The sequence below is a fragment of the Xenopus laevis genome, chromosome 6L (genome assembly GCF_017654675.1).
Source record: "Xenopus laevis strain J_2021 chromosome 6L, Xenopus_laevis_v10.1, whole genome shotgun sequence".
Lineage (NCBI taxonomy): Eukaryota > Metazoa > Chordata > Amphibia > Anura > Pipidae > Xenopus > Xenopus laevis.
Window position 1 is genome coordinate 112,160,405 of NC_054381.1, and position 12,800 is coordinate 112,173,204.

The 12,800-nt window shown below is 40.2% G+C and overlaps 1 protein-coding gene across 18 annotated transcripts in view; it reads right to left on the reverse strand.

Moving 5' to 3' along the window:
• Positions 1–12,039, reverse strand: part of LOC108719201 (receptor-type tyrosine-protein phosphatase mu) — a 470,437-nt gene extending 458,398 nt beyond the window's left edge. For 9 of the 18 annotated variants that reach the window (XM_041566369.1, XM_041566373.1, XM_041566368.1 and 6 more), the window contains exon 1: positions 11,579–12,039. In XM_041566369.1, the coding sequence (XP_041422303.1) occupies positions 11,579–11,654 (76 nt within the window). In that variant the 5' untranslated portion in view covers positions 11,655–12,039. The remainder of the gene's footprint in view (positions 1–11,578) is intronic. The other 9 variants (XM_018267907.2, XM_018267906.2, XM_041566380.1 and 6 more) reach the window with 1 other exon arrangement.
• Between the last annotated feature and the right edge of the window lie 761 nt (positions 12,040–12,800).

Here is a 12,800-nt window from a genome sequence, read left to right on the forward strand (position 1 = left end):
TCATAAACATATTGCTATTTAAAGGAAATTGATTCCATTTTATTTTTAACCCCAAGTATTTTTTTATTATATATTTACAAATCTTTCTACCTATCAACATCTTTACACTTATCTCCAAACTATAGAAGCAGCAGGATGGATTGTCCATTTAAAATTCTATGTGCTTAGTCTGTATTCCAACTGCTTGCACTTCATTTTTTTGGTCTGTGCCAAAAGGGTTAAATTGTTTATTTTAGAACATTAAAAAGCACTAATACATTGACTTCTGTTTGAATGTTTACTGGGTTATTACTCTCTTTGTGATCACAATATAGAATCCAGTCTTGCTGACATGATAAAGATAAAGGGGTAGTTCACTATCAAATTAACTGTTAATATGATGTAGACAATGATAACCTGCAACAATTTGCAGTTGGTCTTCCTTTTGTGTTTTTTTAATTTTTTTTCCATTATGTTCAGCTGATCTCTACTTTGGAATTTCAGCAGATATCTTGTTGCTAGGAATCAAATTACCCTAGCAACCAGGCAGTGGATTGAATGACAGACTGGAAAATAAACAGGATAGGGCCTAAGTATATAGATAAGATAACAAAATATATAGCCTAACAGAGCAATAGGTTTTAGGTTGCAAGCTTCAGATTAATGAATTAATTATCAATCAATTAATTAAGCTATAAAAATAAACACCAGTTGAAAGCTGCTAGGAATAGAACATTCAGTGAATGTTAACATAAAGCTAAGTTATACCTTAAAAGATTATTAGACTTTAACGCATATGCTCATTTCAATTAATGTAAATTGCAAAAGTGCTAAAAAAATGCTTTTATTAATTTATCTTAATGTTACACTATATGGTGTGGGTGGGCCTATGTCCCCTGTATAAATTATTTAATCTAATAACAAGGTATAAATGGGTATTACATGATACAACTATTTATGTAGGCCAGAGGCAGAAAATATCCAAGAGCTTCCCCTGTATATAAATTCTCTATGTAAAGCTCCCATTGCCCTATTTATAAAAGTCATTATGAACACGTTTGTCCACCATCATTAGCATATAAAGCACCAAGAATGCAGGAGTTGCACCCAAGTTTTCAAACAAATTCCAACTTTTTTAGGCAACCTTTCTGCAAGCCAAGGGTATTGCTTCTGAGGTTCTCTGCAGTTAAACATTGCAATAGATGGTTACATGCCTCAGAAGGAGCATTCTCCAACCTAGAACACCAGGGTTTTACTTGCTTCCCAGTGTACAGGTTCTCCCATCGGGTCAGGACCTAATTTGATCCTAATTTGTCTATTCTTTAAACTATGGTTTAAGAAAACCCCCTCTTATATGTATTAAAATCTAAAGTTCTATTCACTTAAAGGAACAGCTACATCAAAAATAAAAGTGTTTTAAAGTGATACAATTATAATGTACTGGTGCCCTGCACTGGTAAACTGCTGTGTTTGCTTCAGAAACACTAATAAGCTGCTGTTTAGCAATGAGGCAGCCATTCAAAGGAGAAAGGCTCAGGTTACACAGCAGATAAACTCTGTAGCACATAATGGTGTTATCTGTTATCCACTATTTAACCTGTGCCATATAGTCTTTTTTCAATTTCCACCATTGCTACACAAACAGCTTGTTTATATGAACTGTAGTAGTGTTGCTGAAGCAAACACACCTGTTTTACCAGTGTAGGACAACAATACAAGATATTTGCATTACTTTAAAACACTTTAATTTTTTGGTGTTACTGTTTTTCTTATAAGCGATGCCTCCATATTCTACTTTCTTTCCCACTTTTACATTCCAGTATAACCATAACCTAAATATATGGGATAAGCAGTTTTTTTCAGTAGACTATTATCTTGTTTGTTAGATGTTTTTTTTCTTTTCTCTTTATGTAATTTGGCTTATTTATATAAAGACCTCTAAAGGGCAGGTCAGCATAACAAAGGTGTCTCATTCATTCCTTCGATGTATACAATTGTTCCGTATGCTTCTGTATCTCCGACTTAATTTAAGTCCCAAAAAAATCTGGTTTCATTCAGAATTGCACTTGCTTAGATACAAATAGGATTACATGTTATTTACTGGGAAATATCACACAGAGAGCATTGGCTGAACCAACGCCGTACACCTGTTTTCACGCCGCTATACTGCGAGATGGTGGAACATGTGTTCATTTACAGCACCAAAGGAATTAAGAGACAGCACAAATTATATATATACATCAGTTTCATGTTGCCTCTCTGCTACAGAATGTTTCACGAACTTCCAACTACTTATAAATAAGGTAATATGTGTTCAGGATTTGTACAGCTCTTTTTTCTATACGGTTTTTTATTTCATACGTAGTATTTACTACATTACCAAGCAGATCAAGCATTTCCAAGCTGGAAATACCATGCCTTACTAAATGTCAGATTCTAGTATCCTCAGTAGTTGTAACTGAGAGCTTCTCCATGTACCCAACCAACATTCAGCTATCTGATGCTTATTGAAGCTCTACAATAACAATAGCAATCTTATATCTACTTGATATATTGCTTGTTGCTTGCAACTAGACCTATAGCAGTAATTAGTCAATGTTAAATACCTAGTAGGTACAAATGGCAGCAAATTGCACCTAAGTACACATGTAGTACATGAAGTAATGATCCCAGGAAGACACTAGAGAGCCAACCTGAACATTAGTTCTGCTACAACAAAAATATATAGTTGCAAACTTCAATAGGACATCTAGAACAACTACCGATACATTACGATTCTTTTCCTATTGGGATTCTTTTCCAATTGTAACAAATAACTATACAATGAATTGGAAAGTTGTGTTAAAGGGGTTGTTCACCTTTGAATGAACTTTTAGCATGATGTAGAGCAGGGATCCCCAACCTTTTTTACCCACGAGCCATATTAAAATGCAAAAAGAGTTGGGGAGCAACACAAGCATGAAAAGGTCCCTTGGGGTGCCAAAAAAGGGCTGTGATTGGCTATTTATTGGCCCCTATGTGAACTGACAGCCTTACAGGAGGCTCTATTAGGTACTATACTTAGTTTTTATGCAATTAAAACTTGCTTCCAAGCCTGGAATTCAAAAATAAGCACCTGCTTTGAGGACACTGAGAGCAACTTCCAAGCTGTTGGAGAGCAACATGTTGCTCACGAGCTACTGGTTGGGGATCCCTGATGTAGAGAGTGACAATTTGTACTTGGTTTTCATTTTTTATTATTTGTGGTTTTTAAGTTATTCAGTGTTTTATTCAGCAGTGCTCCAGTTTGCAGTTTTAGCAATCTGGTTGCTAGGGTCGAGACTACCCTAGAAACCATGCGTTGATTTGAATAAGAGACTGTAATACGAATCGGAGAGGAACTGAATAGAAAGATGAGTAATAAGAAGTAGCAATAACAATAAATGTGTAGCCTTACACAGTAGTGATGTGCGGGCAGACCCGATACCTGCGGGACCTGCGGGTTTACCCGCGGGTCGGGCAGGTTTGGGTCAACCTCGCACTGCTCCTCGCGGGTGGCGGGCGGGTGCGGGTTCAGCTCTTCTCCTGCTCTCCCTGTCCGCCACCTTCAAATGCCAGCATCCGACTTCCGGGTTCCGGTTTTATAGGCTCGCGTCTGCTCGCCCCGCCCCTTTTGTGATGTTATTATGCCGTCATCAGCGGGGCGGGCGCTGCGGGCTGCAGCAGGGCGGGTAAGGGTCTGGTGCAGGTCAGGAAAACCCTGACCCGCACATCACTATTACACAGCATTTGTTTTTAGATGGGGCCAGTGACCCCCATTTGACGAAAAAGGCAATCATTAAAAAACTATAAAGAATAAATAATGAAGCGCAATTAAAAGGCTGCTTAGAATTGGCCATTCTATATAACATACTAAAAGTTAACTTAAAGATGAACTACCCCTCTTAGGTTATAGCAGCAGAGGTCTGTTCCATATTGAAAAAATATTTATCTGTGTTTAACTAAATCATTTAATTTAACCGATAGCTAAGGTTTCATCTGGACACATCCTTAATTCTGTGGTCCAGAACTTACAGCTGCTGTGTCAGATTTCTTTAAAGGTGCAAACTGTAAATATTATTATATTTTAATGTTACTGACCCCTGTCAATTTAAATAAAAGCGAGTCAAGCCAACTCAGCACACTCGCATGTACACTCACACATAAACACAAACACACACACCGTTGCAATGTATTTCTCAGATTTTGTTCTCCTAGTGAAGGGCCATTCAGTAGTTATGCTGAGCTTTGCGAAATTTAATTTTAAATGAAGGAAACTACAGTGTTTGGCTATTCTAATAAATTTGACTTTCCTTCTCCTTCTACGTTAAAATTTTTACAGTCTGGCTTATTTCAGCTTGTAAAGAATGTCTCGTGGAGCTCTTCTCCGTGCAATGGAAAATTGGAAGGCAGCACACAGTGTGTCTGCCATGTATTCAACAGACAGACTATTATGAAAGAGGGGAATTTAGGACTTTCCCCAGTGTAGCTCAGACACTCTCAGCACAGAAGCACACTGCAGACAGGATGGAGATACTGTAGTTAGATAAAGGTACAGTGTAGCTGCTGCTGAACAAAAAATTTGTAAGTTTCTATGTTCTTCACACAAGGGGTCTAAGGTTGTTCATTGTGCTTGTTCAGGCAATGTAGGCTTCAATATTATTTTTTTTTTTTGTAACTTAAAATTTTTATTGTTTTCTCAGTACAGTACAAGTAAAGTAATCGATACATTATGTTGCTTGTCTTCGTACAACAGTCACAGCAGTTATTAAAACAATACAGCCGGAGACTATTATCACAATACTGTAACAGTAATGAGAGAAAAGATAGGAAAGAACCATAAAGAGATCAAAGGAAAAAGAAAAAAGAAGAGAAAAGGAAAGGAAACAAAACAAAATAAAATAAAATAAAATATGGAGACCAGTAATGGAATAACCATGCCCAGTGGAAAAAACCAAGAGCGGGGAAACTAGGTCACATCAGCTATTGTGGTTTTGTAGTACTCCCAGTTCCCCCAGACATCATTGTGTTGTTGCAGGGTATCGGTTATCCGAGCTGTCATTTCCTCGAACTTCCTATTTATATCGAGTCTGGAGATGACCTCCTGAATCGTAGGGACCGTTGGCGATTTCCATTTGGAAGTAATAGCCAACCGTGCTACAGTGGCTACTTGGTTGATCCATTTTGGACCGCATTCGACAATTTCGGAACTGGGAGTGCTAACAATAAATTGGGCATCTCAATAGTAATGGGAGTTCTCATGACCGAGGATATTAACCCGGAAACCGCCACCCAAAATTCAGACAGTTTCGGGCAAGTCCACATAATATGGTGAAGTGTGCCCCTAAATTGACAATCTCTCCAGCACATAGGACTGGATTGTGGATAGATTCTGGAGAGTCTGTCAGGTGTAAGATACCACTTCATCATAGTCTTGTATACACTCTCTTTTTGTTGAGTGCAAACTACTATTTTACGTGCATTCTCCCAAATTTTACCCCATTGATTCAGGGACAGTTCCCTATCCCATTCAGATTCCCAGTACCGCATATAAGAATGTTTGGGAAAAGGGTCCTCCGGCAGCATATTCATTAATCCGTATAATTGAGAGATGAGACCTTTACAGGGGAAATCCCCCCCTAACACCCTCTCAAATGGGGTCAACTGAAGGTTTGGTGTCTGCCCAAGTAGCGTCGTTATGTAATGTTTAACTTGCAGATAGGCCATCGTTTTATCTAGGCCCCAGTTACATCTCGATTGAAGTTCGTCATACGTAGACAGTTTTTTCCCCACAGGGCTAAAAAAATCTTTAACTCTAATTAGAGAATAAGAATTCCAATCTTTATGGAAAGCTTTACGTTGTCCCGGGGGAAAATCCGGATTAGCGGAAAGTATAGTTAAAATAGAAGGGAATTTACAAATCCGATATAGTTTAAGACAACGTCTCCAAATAAATTGAGTGAATTGTATTGGTTTCGGCGCCATGGCCGGTATTTGTAGTTTAGGCTTAGTGCTCAAAATCAGATTACTGATATGGAAAGGAGCCAACCATTCAGATTCTAGCGTGGCCCACCTAGTGGGAGGATTCGGTTGCAGCCAAGCTAGCGTTTGGCGTAAATGAGATGCCTCATAATATTTCCGAATATTCGGCACTGCTAGGCCCCCCTGGCTTCTTCCCGCTAACAGCACGGAGCGAGGTAATCTAGCCTTAGTGGATCCCCAGATATAACTAAATATCGTTTTTTGAATCTGGTCTAGAGTGGAAGAGGGAATTTGAACTGGAATAGTTTCAAAGAGATACAGCAGTTTGGGAAGAACAGACATCTTAACCGCAGTTATACGGCCCAACCATGAGATGTTATATTGTTTCCAATCTGACATATCTGACGTGATCTGTTTCACTACAGGGGTAAAATTTGTTCGGTAAAGTTGATGATAGTGCGGAGTTAGTTTAATTCCCAGATATTGTATGTGAGAAGTCTGCCATTTATAATGAAAATCGGCTTGCAGGGCTGTTTTAGAAGACCCTTCTAAGTGAAAGGAGAGGGCCTCAGACTTTGCCCAATTAATTTTATATCCAGCCACTGTACTATAAAGTCGTAGAAGACCATGTAAGTTGGGCAGGGAAATAAAAGGGTTACTAAGAGTCAACAAAATGTCGTCTGCGAAAAGTGAAATTTTATATTCCTCCCTGCCAACGGTTATACCTGAAATATCTGGGTGCGCTCTAATTTTAGCAGCTAAAGGCTCTATGCTGAGAGCGTAGAGCAGGGGAGAAAGAGGGCAGCCCTGTCTCGTACCATTTCTAATGTGTATTGGGGTTCCACCATCTCCATTCATCTTCAAGTAGGCTGACGGGGTCGTATATAACAATTTGATAGCTTGTAGGAAGGGGCCCTGAAAACCCATATGCTGAAGTAGTTGAGTCATATAGGTCCAGTCTAACCGGTCGAAGGCTTTCTCAGCGTCTAGGCTCAACAGCACTGAGGGGGTACCTTTTGATTGAATCATGTCAATAAGATCTATTGCCCTACGAGTGTTATCTCCTGCCTGCCGTCCTGTAATGAAGCCCACCTGATCTGAATGGATCAGCTTAGGCAATAGCGGGGTCAGTCGTTGCGCCAACAATTTGGTAAATATCTTTAAGTCACTATTAAGTAGTGCTATGGGCCTATAATTTCCACACAATGAAGGGTCCTTACCCTCTTTAGGAAGGACAGTTATATAAGAAGATAGCATGGAATCCGGAATAGTTTCCTTCCCCAAGAGAAAAAGATTAAACAATTCCGTTAGAATTGGGGAAAGAATTGTTTGGAACGTCTTATAATAAGAGTTGGAGAACCCGTCAGGACCTGGAGATTTGTGGAGCGGAAGGGACCCCAATACACTAAGAACCTCCTCGTTAGTCACCTCACCATTGAGAATTTCCAAATCTTCCTCTGAGAGGACAGGCAGACCACAGTTTTCTAAAAATTGGGCTATCTGTGTAGATTTGGATTCAGCCATATGGGAATCTACCGGGAACAAATTATATAATGCAGAATAGTAGGAGTGGAAAGCTTTTGAGATCTGTGCGGGATTGTGCACGACGTCTCCAGTATGAGATTGTATAGATAAAATCTGAGAGAGTCTGGAGCGTTTCCTCAACTGGTTTGCTAAGATTGTGTGGGCTTTATTCCCCATCTGGTAATATTTTCTTCTTGACCAAATTAAGGTTTTTTCCGCATCTAAAATAGCCATTTGTTTAAGCGAGGAACGCAAGGCTTGGATATCTAAAGCCGTTTTTGGGTTCGGATGTAGGCTTCAATATTATTAATGTGTGTTATTATCATAGACTATTCACTTACTGACATGCAGAACTTTCCATCAAATTTTGGGAGGCATGGGTAAATAAAATTACTTGATTGGATTTGCAAAGTAATGCATCACAGACATCTCTGATTTTAGCTGTGTGTGTTCAATAACTCTACCAAGTAACAGTTTCACATTCATACACAATGGTGGGCTATTAATTCCCAAATAATATTTTGCAGACACAGTGTAGGGTTTAACCACAGGGGCTACTTACAGTCTTTGCACTCTGGGAAATGAAGTGGAACTACTTATAGTTTCCCTGACATTGACATTAACCTCTCTCTTGCTTACAGGCAACTGACATATAGCAGACGGATATATAAAGGTGCTAGCAAGGAATTAAAATACGACAGAAATATAATTTGCTCTGGAAAGAAAATATTCCTTCTGGGGAAGTTGGATCTGTAAAACGGATGGGCAGACAGCAGCAATTTTAGTCTACTCTTCCCCCCTGTAAAAGTTAATTAGCTTTAAAGCCATGTGGGAGATAGTCCAGAAAACACAGAAGCAAAGATTCACAATCAGGATAAAATGGTCATGAAAGTTTTATGAAATAAAATGATTTTATTTTGAATGTGTTTCTAATCCAGGACTTCTCTACCACTCCCCTAAGATCTGGTTGATTCTTATATGGACGGGGCTGACGTCTACAGCTAAATATTGATTTCATTAAACAAGTGCGGCTTTAACTTTAAACACTAAACCTTACCATAAGCTGATCAATGGCTGAGCCAGATGAACCAATTCAAGAAATTGCACAAAGTCAATAACAGTCAAAGCAATATAGATATCAGACATAACTTGAATGCAAACACTTCAATTAACACACAGGGCAGTGTAAATAAAACAACACTTGAATATAGAAATACTAACCTTAATTAAAGTCACTAAAGTCAGTCTGTGGCATGGAGCATTAGGTTATCAGTGACTTTAGTAAAGGTTTGTATTACTTTGTTCCAGTGGTGCTATTTACGGTATAGAATATTGATTACTTTGATGATAAGTAACATAGGGCTATCTTGTAAGCAAAGAGATTAATATAGGACCAAGCATTGCAAAGCAAGTTCTGATACTGACCCATATAGCACAGACACCAATATACAGGTAATATTCTAAACTAAAACAAAGAAATCACAATAAAATATTTAAAGGTCTGAATTTCACTGAATGCAAGTATAGCTCACTGGCACTTTATGAACTGCAATTCCCACAATCCTCTACATATATATATATATATATATATATATATATATGTATATATATAGGTATGGGACCTATTATCCAGAATGCTCGGGACCTGGGGTATTCCGGAGGGATCTTTCCATAATTTTGATCTTCATACCTTAAGTATACTAGAAAATAATGTAAACATTAAATAAACCCAAAAAGCTGGTTTTGCTTCAAATAAGGACTCATTAGTTTGGATCAAGTACAAGGTACTGTTTATTATTACAGAGAAAAATCTAATCATTTTAAAACTTTGGATCACTTGGATAAAATGGAGTCTAAGGAAGACGGCCTTTCCATAATTCAGAGTTTTTTGAATAATGGGTACCCGGATAACGGATCTCATACCAGTATATATATATATATATTTACTTTTTTTTAAAAAAACAAGTGCAACCTAAGGGGTAATCTACAATTTTAAAAGACATATTTATATAAGAACCAGCTCTACAAATATTCTTTCTGGTTTTTAGCTCTCAGCATAATACTCGATGAAGAATAAACCAACATTGTTTGTGCTGGGATAGAGATCTGTCTCATAAGTTAACCAAAACTCAATTGAAAATCAGGATCGTTGGTGCCCTTTGGTATATATTTATGCATTTCTATAGATGGAACTGTGATTGTGTCCCTGCTGCTGCACCTACACAAAACTTTATTTTCCCAAACGTTTCCAAGTAAACATTGGAAATTGTGTATTGGAGTAAACTGCACAGATGTGTGAGGGAAAGTGAAGCAGACAGTGCACCTGGTCCCCTACAATAGTTTCTGGGATCCAAAGTGCATTGTTCTCGGGGCTTCCATGGCTGGACAGGACATGACAGAAGCACAAGGAAATTACAGTGTTTACTCTAATTGAGGGGGGACAGGAAAGCAGCTGAGAAGATAAGAACCAGAGGAAATAGGGTGGGAATAAGGAGGCACAATTGAGAATAGAGAGGGAATGATATAAGGGAAGTCTGAGGGAAAAGCAAACACATTCTGTACCGCCAGATACTGAATAGAAACTGTCATTAGTTATTATTATTAGATTTCAAGCTGGACTTGAGAGCTGGCCGGCACTGATAACTTGCTACTTTCTCCTTGCAATAGAAAGAGGGGAAACAACATACTGTATCTACCTTTTCCAATTTTTACTGTACTTGGATTTTTGGGCCAAATACAGCAAATATGAACACAGCCTTTAGCTACAGGCAGGAGAAGCTCTGATATTAGAGGCAAACCAAAGTCCTTGGCTCTGAAATGTGCACTGCTCACACAGATAGGCGTGTATATATGGAATGCCTAGCAACCAGCAATATTTTATACAAGTCTGGAAAAACTTCTGTAGGGGGAATTAGGGATTTGTAAACGGAGATGCTGGTGGAAAAGGGATGTCAAGGCTGAGATGTCCAGTGTTTTAGAACTACAATGCTCTGCAAACTCATCACTGACACTCCTGTTAGACATCCTTAGTTGAAAGCATCACCTACTGCTCTTCAGTATTAATGTCTTAGTAGGGGATGCTGTAAGTTGTACATCATTATCATCAAATGAGTAGCAAGTTGAGGATCCCTTGCCAGGCAAATTCCTGATTTCTATTTGGTCATTTATATCTCACACTTGCCCAAATATCCTTGCCCAAGGAAGTGAGAATCAGATCTAGGCATAAGCAGCTCCAGACTTGGCATCCCTCTCCCCCACAACCAGATCCCACGTGTGCCAGCTAACTGACTCGGTGCCAGGCAGCTGGCTGTGCAGTGGAAAGCAATGAAATGTGGGTTACACATAATAGTGTTACATATGTAGAGCGGAGTGTAGTAGGGCACAAGGGAGCACTCAACTCTATGGAACCTTTTCATGGGCTGGGCAGAATGATCCAACACTAGCCCTGCATGCATAACATAGTTACATACAGTAGCTAATATGGGTTGAAAAAAGAAAAGTGCACATAAATCATACTGATTTGGGATTGTATTTATCCTCCTGTTGCAGAACCACTGGCACAGTATAGTGAGAAAGAGAGAAGCTTTGTTGGCAGAGAATGGTACCCTGTGCTACTATAATACTGAGCTGTGCAGGAGAGAGAAATTAGCCGACCTGGGAAGTATTGGGCCGATATATTAATGAATAGCCATTATATAATAGGTTGTAAACACTTGCAGTAACCTGGGATATATCCTGACTTCTTTCTATTCTCCTGCCTGTGTCCTTCCTTCATTCCATTCCCCTGCTTGTTTCCTGACTTCTGTTCCCTTGTCTTCATGATCCTTAGGGGCTGAAAGTTGCCAAACTCTGCTGCACAGTCCCGGTGGGTTCATTGCTCACATGGGAAATCCCGATCCCGAAATGCCCGAGTTTAGGAGCAGAGCGGGAGCGCCTGGCCCTGTTACTGCTGAACACTAGTAGTTAGCACAGGCTTGACAGCTCGCCGCTTGCACGGTTCTAACTGTCAGACCCCCTCCCCGCTCTGCCTGACAGCTGTCCCATCAGTGACTGTCACATGATCCCCAACACTCACCTGAGTACGACTGAATCGCTGTCGCGGGCAGAAGTGCAGCCAAAGTCAGCAGGCAACTTGCGAACACTTTCCCCATCGCTACTCCTGCGCTTTCCAACCAGCGCTGACAAATCTCGTCCGAGTTTCTAAATCACATAGAAATGTTACAATCACAGACTGGGGAGAGAATAAAGCGAGAAAGTCTCCCAAGATCTCAGCGTCTTCTCCCCACTGCCCCCGGCCGATGGGCTGCGAGACTGAAGTTTGGATGTTCTTGTTTTAATTTCCCAATTGGCTGTGATCGCTCCGTGTGGAGGGGAGTGTCACTGGCTCCAGCCCGATCCCTGCATATAGCAATGCGAGTGTGTCTCCGCTGCAGCTTCTCTATCTAGCGGTGCCAGCGCCTCCTCTTTCTCCCTCTCTCTCTCTCTCTCTAGCTCCGCTTCGCCTTCTGAATTTGGAATTGTGGCGCTGAGTAAGTTCTGAGCCTTCCCGGCATATACATACTATTCACCAGCAGGCGGCAGCAGCGGCCTCTTTACGTCACGCCATGTAGAGCCGGTCCGGTAATGCCACAGTCTCTGTCCCACTGAGAGGCACATATGCGCCCTGTCACTGCCAACAGCTTAACATGTCACTGCGCGCTGTGGTGATTACGCGTGTGTGTGAGGGCAATGAAGCGATCTTCTCGAGTTAACCTATTACAACTCACTTTTTTTAGTTCATTTTTCCTCTGTTTCTCATATGTTTACAAAATATGTCACTTGTACATCTTTTGTTACTTAACTTGTAATATGTCACCATAAAGGACATTGTTTCTGCGCCTTTATACACTGACCTTCACTTTACTGCTATTATCAGATATATTAAAGGATAAAGTATAGCAAAAATAGAATCTTCTTCATTCGACCTGATATAGGGGCTCAGTGATACACAGAGGCAAAGAGACACACTTGTTTTTCCTATGTAGGCAGATTTGTGGAGGTTCCCCCAAGGCCCGGGCCTAGGGCGGCAGGATTTTAGGGACGTCATGCTGCCCAACCACACCTGCATTGGTTCAGAAACACCGGGGAAGCGCAGGAGATTAGATCGTTTTTTTCATTTTCCTGTGCGCCAATGCCCTTTGCTCTAGTCCTGATGATGATAATTTGATTGAATAAAAGGGAAGGGATGGGGTGACAAACGACAGTGGGCCTAGGGGCGCCTGCTATGTAAATCCGGCCCTGCCTGTAGGGAACTGTAA